The following is a 26795-nucleotide window of genomic DNA, read 5'->3' on the forward strand; positions in this document are numbered from 1 at the left end:
GACTAAAACATTGCTGATACTCCTGTAACATAGGATACAGCCTGGACATGGCTCTCTCTACTTTGAGAGACCCTTCCGGAGAATCTCACTGCTTCAAAATCAAGACATTAATGTCTGAATGACAGGAAAACACAGAGAACTGAATGCTCACTCCACACATGAGAGAGGAGGAGGTAGAAAGAACTGACTGTGTTTTCAAACTGAGCTCATGCAGAGACTCCAAAATGAGAACCGGTAACTATTATGAAGTCCACACTAAGACAAGAGATGAACCTGATGATAAAATGGTTAGGAACTGAATTTTCTGAGAAGGTGAAGAGATTAAAAGATGCATTTCAGCATGATGACGCCCGAGGCCTGCAAAACATGTGGGAGAGGCTCAAGCAGTAGTATGGTAACCCAGAAGTCATCTAGCAAACACTGATGAGAATAGACAATTTTCCAAAAATTACAAGTAAAGATAATGACAAGCAGTTGGATTTAGAAGATCTTCTTCAAGAACTGGAAGCACTTAAAGCTGATCTGAGTCTTCCAGGGCTAAGCTATCTAGATATATCCTCTGGCATAAAATCGTTTACAGCGAAGCTGCCGTATGACATCAAAGAAAAATGGTAATCTATAGGCATGCAATAAAAATAGGACAATCAAGGGAAGTTCCCTTCATTCATGGTCTTCACAGAGTTCATTAGAAAATTGGCAAAAAGAAGAAATGATCCTAGTTTCTTGGATGATGTACCCAAAGTTACCCAAAGTTGGAAAAACAGTTCTCTTCCAGAACGAGAAGCCAGTTAAAAAGTATGGCAATCCTACCAGGAAGTCCATAGCAGTGCACAAGACAGACGTGTTACCAAAGTAACTCCACCAAACTACTGTCTGCCTGCTATAGAGAATGTAGAGGATCCAGAGCAACAATGACCAATACATTAAAAAAACACATCCTCTCCAGAAATGTCGAGGGTTCAGGGAGAAACCCTTAAGAGAGCGAAAAGAACTGCTAAGAAAATACAGGATTTGCTATAAATGTTGCTCTTCATCCAAGCACATGGCCTAGAGAATAACACAGGGAAAAATATTTTCTGTCCCCATGGTATCTCTCTATCCCCATCTCATCCCCACAAGTTCTGTCCCTGCCCCGTTCCTGCAAATTCTGTACACTTTAAAATCATGTGTTCAAAGCTTGTGTGGTTAAGGCAGAGCTTGCAGGAATGGGACAGAGACAGAACTCACAAGGAGGGACAAGGATTTTGAGATCCCAAAGGGACAAGGACAAATTTGTCCCTGTGTCATTCTCTACCAAGGACTATAAAGTGGCCATTAAATGCACAGTATGTGACAATGACCAACACATAAGTGCCTGAAATCCTGACAGGAGCAGGCTAACCACTTTGAGAGCCCAAGCCTCAAAACACAGAGAATGACACGGAGACAAAATTCATCACCGTTCCTATCCACGCAGATAACCACGGGAAACAATCCCGTATCATTCTTTAGTGTCTATCCCAACCTCAGTCTTTCTACACCAGCATTCTTCAATGCAAGGCTTGAGGGTCAGTGGTTGTGCCCATTCATAACTCTGATTCTACCCTCTCTCCTTAAGGAATGATATGGAGATGTTGTCCCGTGGTTATCCGTGGGGACAGGGATGGTGATGAATTTTGTCACCGTGACATCCATGTCAGAGAGAAGGAGACAGAGCAAGTGTCACCACTGAACATCACTATAAACTGCACAGAGGTGTGTTGCGAAGACCTCAGTGGAAGGTCATGCACCAAGATTTGTGTGACTAACATGTATCCAGAAAAGCAATTTAAGAAAAAGAATGGCATCACTAAAGGTTTTGAAAATGTAAGTAATGGTATTTACATATGTAAATGGACAATTTTATACAACCACTGCATGTTAAATACTACCACTTACATTCTAAAATTCCAGATTTTACAAAGCTAGATTAAAGGAACCAAACAGCAAAATGGTAATCTTTGGCTCTCTCAGGCAATTTTACACACCAAAAAGGTAAACTCAATTTGCCCGCCCCTCCCCCATCCCCTGCTCCCAGCCTAAGTTCAAAAGAGCAGCTAGCTGGCACTATGCTTAATACAGAGCTGGTATAAATGGTAACAGGGAAATTTTTTCAAGTAAGTTTATATTGCCATTATATGTAGGAAATATATATATATATATATATATATATATATATATATATATATATATATATAAATTTCAAGCCTGCTCATATGAGGTCTAGAGTATGTCTCTTTAAAAATATACACCTGTGTAGGGGCTTCTCCGAAATGCTGTTTAGGCAGTTTACTTGTATAAATGGCACTGCATGTCTATGTATAAGTATATGAATAGTGCTTCCAATGGCCTCAAAAATGTTTACAGGTTACTGATTCCTGAGTGGATTAAATTAAAATATGGTTAATATTTGAGTTCTGCAGATCCAGGTTGCTCACAGTAACCATATTTAAAACAAAGCCAAGCAGAGAGTGTTGCCTAGCAACTGACAAGCCATCAGCAAAACCAGCACTTAGGAAGTATGAAAACAGCTGTGCTGGCCTGTACACACTGTTCAACAAGTGACAGGGTAGCTATGGTATAAACATTTCAGGTTTTGAAAGAGTGTAAGGAACAAAATAGCCTTTTCCTAATGTGGAGATGTTGTAGAACTAGAGAACATGAAATGAAGTTGCATGAAGAGAAACTTAAAAGCAACATCAGGAAATACTTTTCCACAGAAAGGGTGGTAGATGCAGTGGTGTAGCAAAGGGGGACAGTCCGCCCTGGGCACTGTCTTGGTGGAGGCGCTGGTACTGTCCTCTCTGCCCCCTGCTCCTTCCCCTGCCACGCATGTGCTTTCACTCCCCCCCCCACCACCACCACTACCATACCTCTAGCTCTGTGCCGGCGCAAGCAGCAACTCTAATCTGCTGCTTGTGTCAACTTCAGCTCTCCCTCTGACATCACTTCAGGATCCTGCACCTAGGAAGTGATGTCAGAGGGAGAGCCGACGCAGGCAGCAAGTTGGTGATGCTGCTCGCACCAGGAAAAGAGGTACAGGTGAAGGAAAGGGGCATGTGGCAGGGGAGGTAGGGAAGAAGTAGGGGAAGGGTGGAGAAAAGGCCGGGGGGGCACCCCTACGCCACTGGGAAGATGCCTTTGATGCACCTCCACCGGAAGTGGTGGGGTTGAAAATAGTAATAACATTTGAAAAGGTATGGAATAAACAGAGTAGAGATGCCAAGCTACCCAGTTCCAGGCTGAAGATTTTGGGACCGTCCTGGATTTCTCAGCATCTCATCCTGGACTACTATAGTAACGGTTAGTCAATATGTTTGCACATACTGTAAGCTTTGAAGAATCTTACCACCAGGTGATTTTTTTGTTTGTTTAAATGACATCCATTTTTTGTTTTCAGAGATGCCAAGTTACCCAAATTCCAGTTTGAAGACTTCTTGGCCAGTCCTGGTTTTGAACTTATATCCTAAAGCATTGTGGGTTTCATGTCTGATTCTGTCCATTGAAATCAGTGCTCCAAGTCTCATATCAGGGTGGGGTGGTCAGAAAGCCAGAGCTATCCCAAAATCTCTAGCCTGTAGCTGAGTAACTTAGCATCCCTGTGTTTTAACTAAATGACAACATTATTACAAGGTGCATCTATTAACAAATGAATCTACTTTATCATTTTGTAATGATGAGTTATATCTGATCTTTAGGATTCATCCAATAAGAAAATGTTTATGTAGTCTTTTATCCTAAGCATGCATTCAATTTATTGCAAAAAAATGATATATCTTATTGATTTATTATATCAAAGCAGGACACCTACACTGTAGGCATTTGTCACAGGTCTAGGGAGATGCGTAGGGACATTTAAGCTTGCCTAAGGCTAGGTGTGGGTGTGGGTTTGCCCAAAGTGGTTTTCTATAATTGTTTACATTTATTCAAGTTTTATGTAATGAAATACTATTTTTTTCTCCTTAAGTGATACATATATCAGTATATTTCAAATTGATATATTATTTATTTTATGTGAAAGTATGTGATTTCAGTTATATGTTTGTTATTTATATGTTTCAAATTGGCACAGTACACTCCTGATGAAGATATTTCAAAAAATTGCCATGTCGGATACTTTGCTTTTATAACTCAATAAAGAACATGAACTTGATTTCTCATCTGGTGTTCTTCTGGATCCTCTATTTGCTTTTCTGAATGAAGGACAAGTAGCAACTGGTGCAAAGGGGATGGCATATATTGGCCAGGGTTCCCTTTTCTGCAGTCCACTGCACTGCCCACCAGGCAACTCCAGAGACCTGCTTGCAGCTCTACTGGGACTGGACATAGTATCTCTAGCTGTCATAGAGACATACAGTATATGCACTATTTCATGCAGATATTTCATGCAGATATTCATGCAATCATCAAAACAATAAATACACCTCCGCTTATAGGCATATGATGCTACTCTCCACCCGAAGAAACTTGACTCAGCTCATGTAACATCTTTTGTAATCTAGAATATATTGTAATTCTTTATTCTCCACCAGTTGTAAATTGACTCAGTTGCTATGTAACATCTCCTGTGATATTGAATGTACTGTAATTCTTCACTATTACCTGTAATTAACTCTTCTCCTGTAATGTAATTCTACTGAAAATGCCCAGATATCTTCTTTATTGTAATCCGTTGCTATGTTACATCGGCTGCGATATTGAATGTATTGTAACTCTTCACTGTTACTTGTAATCTACTCTTCTCCTGTAATGTAATTCTACTGGAAATGCCCAGATATCATCTTTATTGTAATCCGCCTAGAACCGCAAGGCACAGGCAGAATAGAAATCCCTAATGTAATGTAATATTTGGGTGGGAGTGGGTCAGTGACCACTGGGGGAGTGTGGGAGGGTCATATTTTCATCCCTCTAGTGGTCATCTGTTCAGTTTAGGTACCTTTTTGGCCCTTATTCATTTTAAAAACAGGTCTAACCCAAAACATCTAAATTGTGCCCTGGACATTTTGTAAAATGTTTATTGCTGTAAAACATCCAAGTGCTAAGCCTGCCCTAATCATGCAAAAAATACACCTCTAAAACACCCCTTTAAGATTTAGATGCACTGGAGATAAAAGCCCAAATTCTCTATAGTGTGCTATAAGTTAGGCAGCAGTATGCATCCTACTGCCACCTATTTTTATTGTTTTAATTGGTGATAAACAGCACAGTACTTGACCGCATTGTTTAAAATCAATTGAAATCTAATTTTCAAAAAATGTAGGTGTTTGCAAGTGCCTACAAACAATGGTATCCAACTTCCGTCCATACCAGTGCCTACCAGTGCCTATGTCTAAAGTAGGTGTGGTTTATGCTGGAAGTGGATGTAGGTGGTGGAAGGCACCTCTATAGACGCAATTCTTGTCATAAGTAGGTGCTAGAAATGTAGGCCTGTAAAACCCTGGCTTACATTTCTGATGCCTACTTTCGACATGGCCACGATTCTCTAAACATGGCAGGATTCTCTAAACAGCGCCGTCACCCAATCAGTGCCACTTTTTTAAGTGGCTGCTGCTAATGGCGCCATTTAGAGAAATTGGCCCAAATTGACCGGAAAGACATCTAAAAAGTCAGTTTTGAAAATGCCCACTTTGACGTTTTGACTAGTAAGATGTCCAAGTGCCGTTTTTTGCTACCTTTTGGACATCTATCTTTTTTGAAAATAAGCTCTATGATATTCATATGATTTATTACTGTCCAAACCAGCACCTAAACCTGAGATACGAGTGAAAAACTGGTCCCTTTAATGGAAAACATTTGATATAAATCTACTTGCTTTGGTGGGTGAACCAAATAAATTGGTCATATTACATCAGTGCATCTTTGGTCCTCAAAGGCTGAAAACAGATTTGGATTTCTTTGTAACCATTCTATTGAAATCAGTGTATGCAGATGGCACTGAGGAATAGATATTTATTTTGGGGTCCTGAAAATAAAATCATCTACCCATGTCACTGTAGATCTATGTGCTAGTAGTAATCTTTAATAAAATGCTTCACTGTATCAGTAAGTGGACAGGTGTACTAAGCATGTTCACAATATAAACAATATGGAAAGAAAACTTTTTAGCACATCTGATCCAAATTTTTATTATTGATTAGCAAAAAGAAATATTTTTTTCACTTTAAATGCTTCCATACATAGTGCATAGGTTCTTACCTAGGCTAGTTGGCAGGAGTAAGATGCCAGTTTGTGAAACTGCTGTTCCCTAAAAGAAAGAGCAAATTTACGGTTTAGATATGTCCATTTTCAAATATCTGAAGTGTATACACAATACATAAAAAGCCATGGTTTAATGATGCTGGTAGAAAAGGATCCTTACTTGAGTCCAAACTCAGTATCACAACAGCTTCTATTTCACAATGAAGACAAATGAATAGGGATAAGATACAACAAGATTTTATTTTGAGCATGCCTATGAAATTGAATTGCAATATTTATGACTTAAGTGGCAGACAATTATGCTTTTACCTGATCATAGAAAAGAAAACTAAAATATATATATATGTACAGTACCCAGAGGACTATAAAATTATAAGTACAGTGGAACAGGTAAAAGTGAATTGGTTGTTCACTTTTTCTTAAAGTAGAAACTATGGGCCCTTTTAATAGAATGTAAGGAAAAGCTTTGTAGAATCATTCCTAGTGGCACCTAATTGAACTTAGGCGCTGGTATATTAGGCCAGGGTTTTCTTGGTTTAATTTACCAGCACCTAACATAAACACCTACCAGTGACTAAGGCAATCCATGACCAAACTCAGTTCCCAACCATGCCTTTTCTTTTCGGGTGGGTAGGCATGGGTGCATGCCACGCTATAGATGTCTCCATGGTGCCTACAATGAGGTTGGCGGAGAGTAGATTGGGCATCTCTCCCGCTGCCGAGTGGGGTGGGGGTGGGGTGTCCTATAAAGAATCAGGCCTACAATAAGCCCGATTCTGTAACCGACATCCAGATTACAGATGCCAGTTACAGAACCAGGTTAGTGTAGATGCGGCCGCTATACTTATCACAGCAAGGGATCTCTGCTGCGATAGGTATAACGGCCGTCACTCTCCCCCCTTCCAGACGATCACCAGCAGAAGGGTGTCCAACCCCTCCTGCTGGAGGATGGCTCCCAGGACCCCCTGCACTAACACCCCCCCTTCCTCAGGACCTCTCCCCCATTATCATTGGCCAGATGTATGGGTCTTCCTACTGGCCGGCCGGCAGGCCCGCCCCTTTCTGGCCCATCCCGCTAAGCCTAAGGCCTGATTGGCCCAGGCTTCTAGAACGTGGGCCAATCAGGCCTTAAGCTTAGCGGGAATGGGTGAGGATGGACCAATCAGGGGCCTAGGCCAATCAGGCCTTAGGCTTAGTGGGGATGGGCCAGAAAGGGGAAGGCCTGCCTCATTTCAATGAGGTGGGCTTGCCAGCCGGACAGTAGGAAGACCTCTCCAGCCGGCCAGCGATTAAAGGTTAGTGGGGGAGAGGTCCGGAGGGGGGGATGTTAGCATGTGTGGGTCCGGAAGGGGGCCTCCTCCATCAGAAGTGGTTGGGCACCCTCTTACCGGCGATTGGGGGAGGCGTCCTCCGGCAGGAGAGGGTGGGCATCCTCCTGCCGGTGATTGGGGGGTTGGTCGGCCTTTGGCAGGAGGGGTTGGGCACCCTCCTGCTAGCGATCGGCGGGGTGTCGAGAGTGTCCTCTGGCAGGAGGGGTTGGGCACCCTCCTGCATGTGATCGGGGGGGTTGGTCAGCCTTCCAGCAGGAGGGATTGGGCACCCTTCTGCCAGCGAACGTCGGGAGGGTGGACAGGCGACCGCGGCTGTTATACCTATCGTGGCAGGGAGATCCCTTGCCACAATAAGTATAGCGTCTACTTACAGTGAAGGCCTACATTGTAAGTATCTCCTGCTCTACTAGGGAGACATGTAGGGCTGCCTAGGTTCACCTAAGGCTCCCACCTAGCCTTAGACGGTCTTGTGGGCCTCCCTAGGCTCCCAGAGGCACCTTTAATATAGGAAGCCTGCCTGGGCAGCATTAAAAAAAAAAAAAAAAAAAAAACTTGCGTCCCGATTGGCTTATTAGATAGCTGTAGGACACCTACAGCTGCCTAAAATTTGGAAAATCTTTGCAGAATCTGGGCCAAAGGATCCCTGAATAAAAAGAGGATAGTATCAACACAAAACTCTACAGAACAAGAGTTAAAACTGCATTCATGAGGAGCAGGAGTGTGCAAAATGGCAGCCTCAGCAGTGAAGTCGATGCCAGACAGACTTCTACGGTCTGGGTTCAGTATATGGCAAGACGGATCAGGATAGGCTAGTTAGCTTGGACGGCAACTCCAGCAGTGGGAAAATGGGGCTGATGCCAGGTGGGCTTCTACAGCCTGAATCCCTTGAGCAACAATATGGACAGGAGCAAGAATGCACATTTTTATCACATTCGTCTTGCCTTTCTCAGGGGAGAAGGGAAAACATCTTATAGTGGAATTTAGCAAATATAATGAAACTTAGCAAGTAAAAGGAATAATTAATGGATTGCTGGTTTAACATTGCCTCTAAAATGAATGTGACTATTGGCCAGACTGGATGGATCACAGAGGTCTTTTATCTGCCATAATTTATTATGTTACTATGTAATTTATTTATTTATTCAATTTTCTATACTGTTCTCCCAGGGGAGTTCAGAAAGGTTTACATGAAAATTCAGGTACTGAGCAATTTTCCCTGTTTGTCCCTGTGGGCTCATAATCTATCTAATGTACCTGGGGCAATAGGTGAATTAAGTTACTTGCACAGGGTCATAATGAGCAGTGTGGGTTTGAACCAACAACTCAAAAGGTATAAGAAGATGATAGTGAGGTAAATCAACCTTGACAAGTCCAAAACTCCACCTCACAATATCAGAGAAAGAGACATAAGGCTGAATCTAACAATTTAGAACAGCCACCTCCAATATATTGTCCATTCAAAGTTCAGGTAAACAGTCCTCTTCAAACCATATCAGAAGTAAGACAAACCATACAGCATACAGCAGAGATACTAGCATGTCCCCGACGGGACTGCTTAAACAGTTTTTCAAATTCAAACAAGCCCTATTCCTAACACATAAATTCTCATTCAAACTAAATAAATAAACCTAAAATGGAGAAGTATTATTATTAAATAATAATACTTCTCCATTTTAGGTTTATTAATTTAGTTTATTTAATTTCTTCCATACAGCAGAGATACTAGCATGTCCCCGACGGGACCCGTTTCGCCCAGATAGGGCTTTTTCAAGGGTTCACAGTGGGCGCTCTGCATAATACAAAAAAATTTCATGTACAACATATCTAAAGTTTTACAAATTTATAAAAAGACAATATACCTAAATCTATTAATCCACTCTAATTTATATTCACTCTAATGAGACTGCTTAAACAGTTTTTCAAATTCAAACAAGCCCTATTCCTAACACATAAATTCTCATTCAAACTAAATAAATAAACCTAAAATGGAGAAGTATTATTGCACCACACTCTTTCCTTAAATCCTTTTTTCTAATACATGCAGGAATGCATGTCTACGCAATGGTTAGTGTTGTAAGTACAGCCATTTTACAATGTCCATGTCTACAACATCAGCAGAGGTAGTGAAGCAACATACACATATATGTTGAAAAGACATCTGTTTGGGGCGGAGCCTGATAAGCACAGTGAGCAGACTTATAGAGTAACTGCTCCTCCACATTGACACTATTTCACAGAATTTTGTGGCACTTCCTGGCTTTATTTCCACCTTCTGCGTTATATACAAAGCTATGGGCCCGGACAATCTACACCCTAGAGTACTTCAAGAACTGAGTGATGTCCTGGCAGAGCCATTAGCTGTGCTCTTCAATCTTTCCCTAAGTGAGAGAAAAGTTCCCCTGGACTGGAAAACTGCCAATGTTTTCCCGCTTCACAAAAAGGGATGCAGGTCAGAGGCTGAAAATTATAGACCGGTGAGTCTCACATCAGTAGTAAGTAAACTCATGGAGAAGTTGATCAAGAACAGATTGGACACATTTCTGGATGATGAAAGATTAAGGGATCCCCACCAGCATGGCTTTACAAAGGGAAGGTCTTGTCAATCCAACCTGATAAGCTTCTTTGACTGGGTAACAAAAAAAACTGGATGAGGGTGAGTCCCTGGATATCATGTATTTAGACTTTAGCAAGACTTTTATAGTGTTCCACACTGTAGGTTATTGAACAAGATGAACTCGTTAAGACTAGGAAAAACACTGACAGCATTGGTACAAGACTGGCTTAGTGACAGACTTCAAAGAGTAATGGTGAATGGTATTCCCTCAAAAACGTCAAAAGTGGCCAGCGGAGTGCCACAGGGTTCGGTCTTGGGCCCGATGCTATTTAATATCTTTGATAGGGATCTAACTCAGGGACTTCGAGGCAAAATTACATTATTTGCTGATGATGCTAAACCATGTAACATTGTGGGCAGGGCAACAGAACCTGATAGCGCAACCAGGCCCAGCACTATGGAGCAGGACCTGCTTTTATTGGAACAATGTACTTGGCAATTAAACTTTAAAGCCAAAAAATGTAAAGTAATGCACCTTGGGAGCGGAAACCCATGCAGAACATACACCTTGAATGGTGAAAACTTAGCAAGAACCACTGCAGAAAGGGACTTGGGAGTTCTCATCCGGGAAGATATGAAAGCTACCAATCAGGTGGAGAAAGCTTCAGCAAAGGCAAGACAAATGCTGGGTTACATCAGAAGGAGCTATATCAGCCGAAAGCCTGAAGTCATACTACCGTTATACAGATCCATGGTGAGACCTCACCTGGAGTACTGTGTCCAGTTTTGGAGGCCGCATTATTAAAAGGATGTGAAGAGAATGGAGTCAATCCAGAGAATGGCCACTAGGATGGTCTCAGGATTTAAAGACATCCCATATGAAGAACGTCTGACCAGACTGCGCTTATATTCTCTCGAGAAGCGCAGAGAAAGGGGAGACATGATAGAAACATTCATATACATCACGGGTCCCAATGAAGTGGAGGAAGAAATCTTTTTTCTTACGGGTCCCACGGCAACAAGAGGGCATCCGCTAAAAATTAAGGGGGGAAGATTTCATGGTAACACCAGGAAATACTTCTTCACCGAACGGGTGATTGATCGATGGAATAAACTTCCACACCAGGTGGTCGAGGCTAATAGCATGCTCGACTTCAAAAGTTGATGGGACAAACAGGTGGGGGTGCTACAGAGTTATGCATAAAAGATGGGTACTCTAGGGAGGAAGGGTTCTTGAGTGGGCAGACTTGTTGGGCTGCCGGCCCTCTTCTGACGTCATATTCTATGTTTCTCTATATTTCCGAACAGATTCATCCCCCCTCATGACGGCGCCAAAAAATAATAAAGGAGACTCAACACCAACTGCTCAACCCAGCGGTAAATGACAAAATGGTGGCGAAGCATGAAGACTCACAGCTGGATACCTTAATAAAAGAAATGCGATCCTTCAAACAAATCATTAAGGAGCAGGTTGAGGAGACCAAACTGGTACACTAAATGCTCAATTCATTGACACCAGGCATTGCATCGACACCCTGGAGGAGAAGACAGCTTCGCTTCAAAATAAATTCACTATGGTGGATAAACATGATAAGATGATCAACTCACTGCAGTGTGACCTGGAAGATCTATCAAATCATAGTCGGAGGAATAATATTCAGATCCTCGGCTTGCCAGAAGCATCGGAAGGCTTTGATATAATTGCTTTCTTAACTGAATTTTTGCCTAAAATCCTGGGCCTGACTTTTGCAGTCCCGCTTGAAACTGAGTGAGCACACCGAGTCCCCTCCAAACTTTATGCGCATCAAACCACAGTGGGGCCTATAGTTGCGAAGCTTCTACATTTCCAGCATGTGATTCAAATCATGACCGCTGTTAAAGCGCACCCCCAACGCCTCTATCAAGGAAGGAAATTCTTTATTAAAGATCTATTAACCAATCAATCGCTTGATCTTCTTTGTCTTGTAGAAACCTGGTTAAAGGAGGGTGATGAAGCTTATTTGTCTTATGCGTCCCCCCCTAACTATAACTATTGTTTTAATCATCGTACAGATAAAAAAGGAGGAGGCCTTGCAATCATTTACAAAGCCAACTTATCCCCAGTAGTTGAATCCACTCAAATCATTGGTACTATTGAATATATTCAATTAAAACTTAATTCGAATCCAAATATTAATTTACTTCTACTATATAACCCTCCTCCAAATAATCAATCTACTTTCACCCAGTTATTATCTATTGTTTCAAATTTTGTTACCACTTCACCTTTTACTATACTTCTTGGAGATTTCAATTTCCATTTCGAGGATATATCCAACCCTTATACATCCGAATTTCTTGTTCACATGAAAGATCTTGACCTTAAACCCTTCAAAATTGGCCCAACACATATCAAAGGTCACACTCTAGATATGATCTTTGCCTCAGGGGAATTATTTGATAATTTCTCAGATCTAGAAATCTTAAAAGTCCCATGGTCTGACCATAGTCTAATTCAATCAACACTAGTTATTTACCCCCCTCATGATCCCTTTAGATCTCCCAAAATTATTAAAGTAAGAGACTTCCAAAATATAGATGACTCGCTTCTCGTTACACCATTACTGGATCTGGATAACTTTAACTCTCTATCTATAAACGACCAACTAACTACCTGGAACAACACCTGTCAATCTCTTTTAAATAAAATTGCTCCTATAACAATTAAAACTATCTCTCCAAAAAAACAAAAAAATCCCTGGTTCAACTCTTCTCTTGTATTACTAAAACAACAGTTACGTTCAGCTGAACGTAAATGGCGAGCCAAACCCACATCAAACAATCTGGAAACGTACAAAAATCATTCCCAATATTACCGCCAAAAGATCAACGAAACAAAAAAAAAATATTACAATAAAAAAATATCTATGACTAAGAATTCTTCTTTACTTTTCAAAATATTAAAACAATTAACTACCTTTAAACATAAACCGGATATTCCTGTCAATGATTCCCTCACAGCTGACAGTTTAGCTGATTTTTTTTATACTAAAATTAATACTATCAAAGCTAACATATCCAACAAAACTCCTGCTATTTCTGATGAAGATCAAATTAATTTTCAAGCTACATGCTCCAAGTTTATCATTCCTACCCTATCTGAACTAAAACAGTTGTTTCAATCAATAAAACTTAAAGGTTCGAAAAATGAAGCATTCCCTCCTTTTCTACTTAAACGATACTTCTCAATTTTCGGTCCAATTATTCTACAAATTATCCACAAAAGCCTGTCTACATCATCAATTCCAGAAGACTGGAAACATTCTGTTCTTCTACCAATTATCAAGGATTCTAAAACCAGTCCTTGTGAATGTTCTAACTATCGTCCAATTGCGAGTCTTCCATTCCTAGCAAAACTAACTGAAAAGGTAGTTTTTCAACAGTTATCAGACTTTGTAGATAAAACTCATGTCTTGCATCCCAATCAAGCAGGATTTCGCAAGAATCACTCAACTGAACACTCTTTATTAGGTCTTGTTACTACTATTCATTACTTTCTGGACCAACACAAATCTGTCATTCTCATTTCCTTAGACTTAGCGGCAGCCTTTGACACTATTGATCACCATTTACTACTTCACCGCCTTTCTTCCATTGGCATCAAAGACCAAGTTTTAGATTGGTTTAAGTCATATTTTACCAATAGATCTTCTTCTGTACACTTTAACAATTCTACTTCAAAGCCTTATCAAACAAATTATGGTGTACCTCAAGGGTCCATATTGTCTCCATTACTTTTCAATATTTATCTGGCCCCTCTCTTAACTCTTTGTCAATCTATAGGTTTTACAGTGTATGCCTACGCGGATGATTTCCAACTTTTACACCCTATTGATTCTTCAAGCTCCCAAGATATACTCGAAATCAACCGTAAGTTGACCAAAGTTCACGATTGGTTGAACAATAATCAACTTTCTTTAAGTATTAATAAATCTACATCTATGCTTTTTTCAGGGAGAGAAGGTGTAAAACTAATCAACCCAATCTTAATAGATAACAAACCTCTATACCTTACTACCAACACAAAAATCTTAGGCGTCATTTTAGACAATAATCTTTCTTTCAGATTACACATCAGTGCTTTGGTAAAAAATTGTTTCTATAAATTAAGAATGATCCGCTCATTGGTTCCTCTTCTAGATTCATTTTCACTCAATACCTTAATACATTCTCTAGTGATCTCAAAGCTAGACTACTGCAATTCCTTGTTAAAGGGGGCATATCTTAAGGATATAAGGCGCCTCCAAATCATACAAAACACTGCAATAAAGGTAATCACAGGTTCAAAAAAATTCGATCATGTTACACCACTGCTTCAAAATGCTCACTGGCTACCAATTTCATATAGAATCACCTATAAAATAGCACTATTAGTCTTTAAGACATTAAGAAATAATACACCTGCATTTATAGACAGGCTTCTGATCCCCTACAGCCCCTCTAGAGTTCTTAGATCTTCCTCACAAGCGTCCCTTTATGTTCCCTCTTTGAAAGTCATAGGTACTCGCCGTGACCTTATTTTTTCGGTTACAGCCCCTACCATTTGGAACTCCCTTCCTCTTCATTTAAGACTTGAACAAGAATTGAATAAATTCAAAAATAGTTTAAAGTGTTTTCTTTTTAAAGAAGCCTTTAACTAAAAGTTTATTTTTCGGTTCATTCCTAATTTTATCGTTTTGTATTAAACTCTGAGTATATACCCCTTTTTTTTTTTCCCTCTTTGATTTTCAAGATTGTAAATCCTTTTCTCTTAGATTTCAAGATTGTAAATCCTTTTCTCACATTATCCTTATGTTCTAACCCAACCTGATTAACTCATCTTGTTTTTTTTTATTTTTTTATTGTATTTTTTCTTTTCCCTCCTTTCCTACTGTTCCATGTGTTTGTTACCCCAGTTCGTTTTTTAATTTTTTAAGTAACAATTTTTATTTACGATGTATTTGTAATTTTAATATATCCAATTTTATTTCTTTGTAAAACGCTTTGTATCCTGAAAAGCGTTCAATCAAATATTTTAATAAACTTGAAACTTGAAACTTTATCATTCCAGATCTTGCTAAATCTACTGCACATAAACGTAAAGGCTCCTTCTCCTGACGCCAAGGGCTGAAAGACATCGAGGCCAAATATGGACTCATGTATCCAGTGAGGATGAAGGTAACCTACAATAATCGTACCATTTTTTTTTACCTAGATCTGGAAGATCTCAAAACTTTCCTTGAGTCTCTGAAAATGCAGTGACTACTTGGCAGTAGGTATCTTCGGCTGCCTCCACGTGCTTTTGCTTAGCCGGGACTGCCTTAACACCATTTTATTATAATGGTGTGTAGCTGTTTATTGCTCCTGTTTCCTCATTTGTCCTTACAGGGGCACCCTTATATTGCTCATCTTAGGCACACATTCTCACATTTTTATTGCGGTATGTGTTGCATTGCTTTCTGCAATTTCTCTCTCCTCTTATTTTTCCTTTTGTTTCTTTCTCTCACCCTGTACTGGAATGGTCAGATATTGTACTTATATCGAGCTTATTTTTCCATTATATATGTGTTTGTACCATCTTACATGAAGTTTACTGTTTTGGATTATGGCTGATTTGCATATTATATTGCATAATGTCAATGGGCTAAATCACCCAATCAAGCACAAGAAAATTGCTAATTATCTCCTTGCCAAACAACCTGATGCTATTTTCCTCCAGGAAACTCATCTTCCCTCTGCCGTCGACCTAAAATTTACTCTTATGGGATATTCATCACATCTGTACTCCCCAGCTACTCACAGGAAAAAAATGGTGTTTCTATTCTCTTTCGAGCTAATTTACCAATCATCATTTTATCCAATGGGGTGGATGCAGAGGGAAGATGGTGCTTGGCTCATGTCTTGTTGCACTCAGTGGAATATGTCTTCCTGAATGTTTATGCCCCAGTATTAGATCACCCAGAATTTTTTAAAGAGCTCCAGACCATAGTTCTTGAATTTGGATCCGCCTCACTAATTGTAGGCGGTGATTTCAACCCAATCCAAGATTTATTTTTAGATAGATCTTCCTCATGTAAACCTTTCAAATCAAAAACATTTCAAGAATTACATAAGCTCATTGAAAACTTCTCTTTAGTTGATCCATGGAGAATACTGAATCCAAAGGGTAAGGAATTTTCACACTTCTCCCCTCCGCATAATACATACACAAGAATTGATTTCTTTCTCTTCTCTTCTCCCCTGATGCAGAAAGTGAACACCATCATTCATCCTATTACCCTCACAGATCATGCGTCCATTTCATTATATCTCACCATTTCATTACATCTCAATATTGCACAGTGGTTCCCAAACCTGACCTGGGGGACCCCCAGCCAGTCAGGTTTTCAAGATATCCCTAATGAATATGCATGAGAGAGATTTGCATATAATGAAAGTGACAGGTATGCAAATCTCTCTCATGCATATTCATTAGGGATATCTTAAAAACCTGACTGGCTGGGGGTCCCCCAGGTTTGGGAATCACTGATATAGCACCTCCAATCATAGGCACTCCCTCGTAGAGATTGAATAACCACCTTCTATTAGATGACGAAATTATGGAAAAAATAAAACTTTTCACCATTGAATTCTTTGCACTCAATTCCAAAGACCCTGAGATACGCCCCTCCATTCTATGGGAAGCTTACAAGGCCACCCTAAGAGGTGAATTGATTAAATTATCTGCTTGGGAAAAAAACTTAGACTACAAAAAGAAAAAGATTTAGAACAGACTATTAAACAATTTGAGCAACAACATATGTTAGATCACACGCAGAATACTTCTTACCATCAGATTCTGAAACTCAAATATGAATATAACTCGCTTATCTCTTACAAAGCTAGACAGGACATTTTTCTTCATGCTTCCGTACATTATATGGGGGATAACATCATGGTTAGACCCATGGCTAGGTATCTTAAAACCAAAAACAAGAAAATTATTATTTCTTCTATTCACAACAGCTCAGGACAAATCTTAACCAATATTGATTCAACTGCATCTCAATTTGAACCTGGAGCAATCCGAATTTACCTCTTCAGAATCGGACATACACTCCTTTTTAGATAAATTGGATCATCCACTGCTAAGTGATTTTGATAAATCAGACTTGGACTCGCCTATTTCCACTTCAGAAATCTTACTTGCAATCTCCTCATTAGCCAGCAACAAAGCCCCAGGCCCTGATGGAATTACCAGCGAATTCTTCAAAAAATTTAATACCCTTTTAGCACCATATCTTTTAAACTATTATAATTTTATACATCAAACTCCGGACTCTAGACCAGTTTATTCATGACACATAGCTGATCATTCCTGTTCCTGTTATGGTAACTGTACCTCATCTTTTTGTTCTTTTTTTGGGTTACCTTACTTTTGTGTTTACATATTATGCTCCTGCCTTGCTCGTATGACCTCAGATGCAATGTGGTGATATAAATATGTTTTTCTAGTTGCTATCTGTTACATATTATGCTTTGTATTATCTATAAAGCATATCTGTTTTTGTTATGTTAAAATCTCAATAAAAAATTTTGAACTTAAAAGAAAAAACATCTGTTTTATTGTATGAAATACACAGTATGAGATGTTGGTCGGTGAAAATCTGAGTTGTATTAGGTTGCTTGAGATTGATTCTTGGTATAGGAAAAGTTATTGGTATTGCTATTATCGTCAGGCTGGTATTTTATTTTGATTTTATGCTGAATATGATGTATATTGGGGGGTGTTGTAAGATGTCTGAAATGTCTGTGAAGTACTATTATGTGTGTGCTGTTGTACTTCACCTTGAAAAAGGCAGATTATAAATAAACAAACCATAAACCATGTGTCAGTACTTATTTGCAGTATATATGTATGTACTTCATTACATTACAAGTACTTATATTCCATGAATACCTATGCAGTTCAATGTGAAATTCCTAAGACCTTTAAAGAACAAAGTAGGAGTGGATAGATGCTTCCGCTCGGGATCTCAGGATGTACGACTAATGTTTATTCATGTACAAATAAAACTACAAAACAGACCTTACACAGGCAGTGTTTCAGCACAAAAAGTACCTTCCTCAGGGGTCTAATGTTGTGCCATTGGGGTTTAAAAAGCATAAAGAATACCACAGGGGTAGTACACAAGAGAGTCAGCCTGGTATTGACACTAGATAAGAGAACCTTCTTTTTATATGCTTTTTAAACCCCAGCAGCACAACATTAGATCCCTGAGGAAGGTAAGTGATATTGCTGAAGGGCTGTCAGGTAAGATTTGCCTCTTTGCAGATGATACCAAAATCTGCAATATAGTAGACACCCTGGATGATGTGAATAACAAGAAGAAAGACCTAGCGAAGCTTGAAGAATGGTCTGAAATAAAATTTAATGCTAAGAAATGCATGGTCATGCATTTGGATTGCAAAAACCCAAAGGAATGGTACATTTTAGGGGGTGAAGAACTTATTTACACGACAGAACAGCAGGACTTGAGTATGATTGTATTTGATGATCTTAAGGTGGCCAAACAAGTTGAAAAGGTGACAGCGAAAGCTAGAAGGATGCTAGGGTGCATAGGAAGAGGTATGGCCAGTAGGAAAAAGGAGGTATTGATGCCCCCATATAAGACTTTGGTGAAACCTCATTTAGAATATTGTGTACAATTCTGGAGAACTCAAGGAATATCACCCAAAGTGGCTCAAGAAATATTCTACCAAAAATATATAATCATACCACTTTTAAAGAAAGGTGCAACCACCATAACTTTTTTCTTTTTTTCTCTTTTTTTCTCCTCTTGCTTCACTCAGGAAAGGGCCTCAGAATAGGAGCCTACGCACAGTCCTATCACAGACTGAACTATCAGCGTAGTTTTTGTTTGCTCCGTAGCTCCAGTCATTGGCCAAAAAACCTGAGCCTAGACTTTATTAATTCAATTATTATAATTTTTATAATCAATATTTGTAAAAATAGATATAAATAGTTTTAAATGTTTAGAATAACTATAGTGGATGCAACATTTCCTTAGTCTGAAAAAACTAGCAACTTAGGCTGAGATAAGTGGAGAAAGAGGAGAAAAAAAGAGAAAAAAAGAAAAAAAGTTATGGTGGTTGCACCTTTCTTTAAAAGTGGTATGATTATATATTTTTGGTACAATTCTGGAGGCCACACCTTCAAAAAGGATGGAGTTGGTCCAGAGAAAAGCTATTAAAATGGTGTGTGGTCTTCACCACAAGGCGTATAGGAACAGGCTTAAACATCTCAATATGTATACTTTGGAGGAAAGGCGGGAGAGGGGAGATATAATAGGGATGTTTAAATACCTATGTGGCGTAAATGCACATGAGTCAAGTCTCTTTCATTTGAAAGGAAACTCTGGAATGAGAGGGCATAGGATGAAGTTAAGAGGTGATAGGCTCAGGAGTAATCTAAGGAAATACATTTTTACAAAAAGGGTGGTTGATGCTTGGAACAGTCTCCCAGAAGAGGTGGTGGAGACAGAGACTGTGTCTGAATTCAAGTAAGCATGGGATAGGCACATGGGATCTCTTAGAGATAGGAAGAGATAATTACTGCGGATGGGCAAACTGGATGGGACATTTGGCCTTTATCTGCCATCAAGCTTCTATGCTTCTAACTGCAACTCATTTTGCTCTAAACATACTCACTTCTGCCCCAGCAAAATTTTAGCTACTGCAGATAGGGAAGGGTGAGCTTGGCCTGACAGGTGGGGTAAGGGGTCCTTTATGCTTGAGCATTGGTAAAAGTAAGGGGACTATAGGGGAGGTCTTTATTTCCACTTGGTGGGAGGGATGTTTTACATCTTTATGTAGGGAGCAGTTAGAGAGAACTCCTTAATCTTTATGCACTTTCCGGGGGGCGGGGGTGGGGGGGGGTTGTGACTAGCGAAGCAAATGTGCCTTCCATGATCTTCAAGATCTAATCAAAAGTTTGTGTTTATTACAGTGTTTTGCATACATTTGCATGCAGCATGACCTGTTATCAGTTCACATTCACATTAATACAGAACACCATATGAACACCATATGAATTAGCACATAATCAACATGCCTGAATGCTGCTTTAGCTATAATGCATTATAGCACACTGGCTTCTATTGTACTGAAATATCTCACCTGTCAATAACAGGAAAATGTTTAAATCTCAGGTTATTTATTTTTGTAAGTCTCTGAAATAAATTTTTTACTATCTTCCTATAACTTGTATGACCCTGTTAAATGAGCAGTGAAATATTGTCCCTAGCCAGTGTTATGCAAGCTATAAAGGTTGCTATATTTCAAATCCAGTTTAGGGTGGTTTTTATTTTTCTCTCAGATATAAAAAAAAAAAAAAAAAGAAAAAAAAGAAATCCTCTCAGCTACAGTTTTCAGCTTAATGGGAGGAACTGAATTATGCATACCTTCAAGTTAAGCAGCAAACCATTTGTACCTCACACTTCAAATGTTCAATGTCCACAGAGGTGACCCTTGGGGAATGCCACAGGGGTTAGATTAGGAGTCTGATTCAAGATCATTTGTCTTGACTTTGTATGATCTTGATTTAAGGAATCCTTGGGACCAGGTGTGTACCCTGCCTTATATCCCTATGGCTTCTAGTATTTGTAGTAGTATGGTGTGATCTACTAGGTCAAATGCTGCAGAGAGATCAAGTTGGATTATCAACATCCTTCTGCCTTTGTTTAAGTGCTGTCAGGCTGTGTCTAAGAGGGTTCCTAGTAGTGGCTCCGTGCTGTGGTTGGTGATCTGAGAAGAATTAATTTAGCTTGATCTAGATCAGTGGTCTCAAACTCAAACCCTTTGCAGGGCCACATTTTGGATTTGTAGGTACTTGGAGGGCTGCAGAAAAAAGAGTTAATGCATTATAGTTTATAAATCTTTTCTTTAACCCCTTCTCCCTTCCCTGCTCCCCATGTCCATCATTACCCCTTCTCCCTTCCCTGCTCCCCTTGTTCAGCAATACCCTCCCTTCCTTCCTCCCCTCCTCCCCTGTCCAGCCATACCTGTATTTTGCAGCCGTGGTCTGTACGCGATCTCGCACACTGGGCAGGAAGAAAGGCTCTGGCACCAGCATCAGCTGACTTGGAACTTGCTGCTGCCGTCGTGTATGCTGGGACTCCTGCCTTCCCATATCTACCGGAGTTTGAGACCGTTGATCTAGATGGTAGTAGATATACTGTATGTTGTGATACCTAAAAGTGCTGTCTCAGTGCTATGATATCTTCAGAAACCTGTTTGATTCGGATTTAATGTATTTATCGAGAAAGTCTTACAACTGTGTGTGGACAATATTTTCAGTTATTTTTGCTATAAATGTGAGATTAGCTATAGGTTGGTAGCTGGTGCATTAAACTAATCTGGTAGAGTGGTCTTTAACCTGAGGTCAAATGGTTGCTGTTTTCCATGTTGTTATGAGTCCTTCTGACAGATTGGATATAACCATGAATAGAATAAATGGGCTGAGTAGTGTGATAGAACGTTTGACAATGGATGTAGAGATTGGATCATTTGGTGACATACTTAATTTCACTTATGTAATGATTGAATTTCCTGAATTGTGAGAGTGCTAAACATATGTAGGCTACTGCTAGGAAGAATTTTGGATCCATGAGAATCGGTATGAATTGGATTGTTGTGGGTTGATTATTATGCATGTCAGTAACTTTGTTCTTAAAATAGTCTGCAAAATCTTGAGCTGATGGTTAGATAGAGCTAGTGATTATAGTATGGTGGGGAATTGTAAGTTTTTTAAGAGTTTTATATAGAGCTACTGATGTTGGGGCATTTGTGATTTGTTTGGAATAATACACTGTGAACCAAAACAAACCACACCAAAATGTTTTTTGTTGTATCTTCCACAAAACTTGAACAATTTTTATGAAATACAGGCAGTCCCCAAGTTACAGACACCCAACTTAAGTACGACTCATACTTAAGAATGTGGTCGCAGCTTCATTTGATTTCACTGCGCAGTATTTCCAGTGGCATAGACTCCTACACATCTCCTGTAGCAGATTCATGAATGATACATGGCCATATCAAGAACAGTGTGTGGTTGTGCATGCTGTACCTTAGAAGGAACACTGGTTGGCCCTTTTGTCAGCTAGGAGCAGAGGTAAGCAGAAAGAATCATAAAATCTACAAGTTCTGAGTTACGTACAAATCCGATTTAAGAACAGCTTTAAAACGTAATTCATTCTTAACCTGGGGACTGCCTGTATAGTGTGTCGTCTCCTGAATGAAATTGATGTAAAATGTTGTAAATATTTTCCACCACACTAACTTGTAATAATGAATTGTGAACTGAATAAAAACACATTAAAAAGTGTTATGACATATCTTGCAGGAAAATGTAAAGTCAAAAAGTAATGTTTCTGTTAAGCAGATGTTCGAAGTGTGCTCCCTTTGCACGAAGGCACGCCTCAGCCTTGGCTGGCACTGATCTATGGACTTGTCAATGATGCTCTGCTTCAGCTCAGCTCAAACAGAGATGAGGTGCTGTTTAAGGTCTTTGACATCAGATATCACTGTCTGATAGACACGCTCCTGTCTTAGCCCATAGATCCGGTAGTCAACTGAGTTTAGGTCTGCTAAATTTGCAGGCCAGAGGTCTGGACAGATGAAGTCTGGGGTTTCCTGATGTAGCAGTTCTACGGTGTCCTTTGCCCAATGTGCTGGGGCATTGTCCTGTTGGAAGATAAAGTAGTCTCCCGACATGTGACAAATCGCTGGCAATAGCCTCTGCATCAAGAAGATGTACCAGTAGGGTGTGCCATGGATCTTAACCCCAGAATCATTGAAGAACAGACCTGTAAATCTGAGTTTCAAGATTGCAGCCAAGACCATGACTGACTGGTGAAAGTTGGGCAGGTCTGTAGTAGGCATTTGGCATTCACCTCACGCTTCAGAATTGTTGAAGGCATATTAAGTACAGGCGATCATTCTGTGTGTTAATCGGTGGAGCTACTGTAAATATCTTTTCATCTGTAAACCAGATGAAGCTGATGCTGTGCTCTGGGTACATGGTCAAAAGCTGCTTGCACAGTTTCAGGTGTGCGTTTTTGTTATGCCCCCATTTTATGTGGGCATTTACTCAATTTCTTGTATAAGAACAAGTATAAGTGTTTATGCTAAGATGTATAGGTAAAGCTTGCTCTGGGGACGTAAATCCCCAGAAAGTTTTCCTTTTCCCAGAGAGCTAAGCTACAACTACAGAGCTTAAGCCTGCCTTTCTTCTTCAGTTTGAGTGAGAGCAGCTGATGAAAAAAAAAAAAAAAAAAGAGAACTGCAGGACTGAAGTGCTTCATGAGAACAGTTGCCATATTTGTCAGACCGCATGGCTATATGAGAACCTGGGTCTAACATTGTTCTCCCACCAGGTTTTCACCCTTTATTTCTAACAGTCTAACACAGCTTAGGTTCTGTCTAAGTCTGGAGCACTGTGTTATTTTCCACAAGGTATGTGGACACACTCCCAGCTTCCCCTTGAAAAGGATGGGCTGGTAGAGCGAGAAGATTCTGTGAAAGTTGAACTGACTTGAAATCATCAGTTGTAATAATAATAATAACTTTATTCTTCTACACCGCCACAATCTTGCGACTTCTAGGCGGTTTACATTCAAGAGAGCTGGACATTCAGCGATTTACAATATGTAGAAGGAGTACAGAGTACAGAGACTTTAAGAAGTCAAAATTACAAAATATATACATATATATATATATATATATATATATATTACAAAATATAGGTGTTTATTCTTTACTTCATGTTGGGTTAGCTGAATAAGAGCATTATAAAATTGCAAATATAACTCAGAGTGAGTTCAACAGTGCTTGGCCATTAAGGAGTCCTTGTTTTTCAGTACAAAATCTGAGGAAATCTATGGTAAAGACTGTTCAGTGAAGCTGTAAATTGTCCAGTAAAAGCTATAGACAGCACAGTCTTTGTTTTGTAAAGTTAACTGCTTTCTAAGACACTTTCATTTCAGATCATCATGAATTATCTTAACCACAGTTGTCTGGCTTATACCTGCTTCTCTTGCTATTTGGCGAGTTGTTCAGTGTGTTTGAGGCTCAGTACAAGATCTCGTACAACGTCAATGTGCTCTTGTGTGCAAATCAAGCGTGGTTGTCTGCTGCCTGGCTTATAAATCACAGTGCCCACCGCTCAGATCTTGTGTAGCAGCACACAAGGCCATTTTTGTTCCAACCCTTTTTTCATAGTTAGGTCTATCCATTCCATACAATACATAGAAATTCCCACTGTCGCTGTTCATCTTTCTTCTCTGCTGTTATGTATGTCCGCTTGTACGTGAACATGTAACCTTGTTGCTAGCCTTCTACTGTGTATGTAAACTTGCAATCTATTCTGGGCTCCTTTGGGAGGATGGGCTAGAAAATTGACGAAATAAATAAATAGATCTTGCCAGCAATAAAGAGAGAGAGAGAGAGAGTTCTTTTGTTGCTGACCACGTCTCCTCAAATCAAAAAAGCCTGGAAGGACCTAATCTCCATTATATCATCTTAGGCACACAAACACTAAGGGGCTCATAATCGAAAGAGAAAAACGTCCAAAAACCGGCCTAAGTCTACACTTGGACGAACATTTCTCAAAAACATCCAAGCGCCGAAAATAAAACCGGGTTTTGGATGTATTTAAAACGACCTAGGCCTTCATAGTGCCGCTCAACGTCCAAAGCTAAACGGGGCGTTTCAGGAGGCATGTCGAAGGCAGGAGTTGGGTGGGACGTGGGACGGCTTAGCCTTAGTCGTACAGCATTTATAACCGAAAGTTTTACAACAGAGCCTAGACGGAATTTGGACCCACCTAAGGTCACCAGATAAGCACTGCAAACACATAAAACAGATCTCCACACACTACCCCAGTGATCACCAACCCTCCCCCCACCCCCATAAAAATTTTAATCATAACTTTAAAATTCAGCTTTCAGACCATCATTACCTGGCCGCCTGGCATAGGAAAGCCTAGTCGTCCAGCCCAGAGGCAGCTTAAGTTGTCTTGGGGGTGGGTTAGGGACCCATAGAGAGAAGGACCCATGCCCATAAGCCCCTGTAATCACTGCATTGATACTGAAACATGTGCACTCCTCTATACACCCCCAAATACTTTTTTACTGGCATATAAGTGGCTCCTGCAGCCATAAGAGCTATTGGGGTGGTAGATAAGTGGGTCTAGGGGATTCTGGAGGTGGTTTGGGGGGGCTCACCGTGACCTATAAAGGAGCTGTAGGGAGGAGAAGCCATGGCACCCTTTTTGTGAAATCCACAGCAGTGCCCTGTAAGGTACCCCACTATTTAGGTGGCATGTCTGGGTGTTCAATCCATCACTTTGCAGACCCCTCCCACGTCCAACAGGGCTTGTTCTAGGCATTTTGGACTTGGGTGGAAAGTTGGACGGAAATGTGGTATAAAGATGGACGATTTAGTGGTTTGGACGATCAGATCAGCAGGGCGTATAATTAGACAATTTTCAAAAGTAAAAAAAAGTTGGACGTCTCTTTCGAAAATGTGTCTTAGGCTCTTTTTAACTTTGGACAACTTGCGAAATGGACGTAAACGGACTTAGACGTCCCTTTCGATTATGCCCCTCCATGGAGCCAGGCTCCAGAAATTTTCTCCTTGAAAATATAGGGGGAAGCTTTTTGTCATCCTGTTACATATAGATTCAGTTGACTATTAAAAATCTGCTACAGACAGATGTAGCAGTAAATGCCATAGAACATACTTGTGGACTTCAAAATATTGGGCCCATTATTTAATTAATGCTGAGTTCTTAAATTTATGCTCCTAAGAGTTAAGCTCATAAAACTTGTGCCCTATTTTCAGCCAGACTTAGAAGAATAAGTTTTCAGCTGAAAATTCTTCTTAATTTAGTTTAAAAGTTACCCCCTCTTCTACGAATCTGCGCTAGCAGTTTCTAGCGCAGGGAGCCGTGCTGAATGGCCTGCACTACTCCTGATGCTATTAGAGTTCCTATGAGCGTCGGGAGCAGCACAGGCCATTCAGCGCGGCTCCCTGTGCTAGAAACTGCTAGTGCAGTTTCATAGAAGAGGGGGTTAATGCTCATAAATTTAGGCCTGCTATTCTTTTGCCTAGATTTGAGTCTAGTGCCGAAAATCAATGCTAGGTTCCTAGCTTATTTTTTCTATCCTAAACTACTCCTGTTACCATCCACTTTTTATGCTCCTAAATTTAACAGTTTAGTGGCAGTCTAAGTAGGAATTTATGCATTCAGCCTTAGTAAATTTTCAGAGAGGTCAATTTATGAGAAGCCCGGATTGCTAAATGCTCTGACGCTGCTTTGATACTCATGGGAATTCTATGAGCGTCGGAGCATTTAGCATGCCGGGCCACGGTAGAAACCTCTACCACGGCTTAGTAAAAGAGGTTGGGGACATTAGGAGTATAAATCCTAAGACTATTAGGCCCATTGGGACAGTGACAGCTGAACACCATTTTGGTTGGAGGAACCAAATTCCAATAACTCTGCCCATAGCACTCACCCTGATTTCTCACCTTACATGTGTACTTAATATCAATCTCTCTTATATACTTAGGCCATGATATTCAGTAGAATTTATCCAGGTAGAAGTGGCTCCTGCCTGGTTAAGGGCATT

At 40.1% G+C, this 26795-nt stretch overlaps 1 protein-coding gene across 4 annotated transcripts in view; it reads right to left on the reverse strand.

Annotated features, from left to right (window-relative positions):
• The window catches only part of DOK7 (docking protein 7), a 179598-nt gene that overhangs the window by 54358 nt on the left and 98445 nt on the right, over positions 1-26795 (reverse strand). For all 4 annotated transcript variants that reach the window (XM_033950252.1, XM_033950261.1, XM_033950278.1 and 1 more), the window contains one exon: positions 6214-6262. In XM_033950252.1, the coding sequence (XP_033806143.1) occupies positions 6214-6262 (49 nt within the window). The remainder of the gene's footprint in view (positions 1-6213; positions 6263-26795) is intronic.

This window comes from Geotrypetes seraphini, chromosome 1 (assembly GCF_902459505.1).
Source record: "Geotrypetes seraphini chromosome 1, aGeoSer1.1, whole genome shotgun sequence".
In the NCBI taxonomy this organism is placed as follows: Eukaryota; Metazoa; Chordata; class Amphibia; order Gymnophiona; family Dermophiidae; genus Geotrypetes; species Geotrypetes seraphini.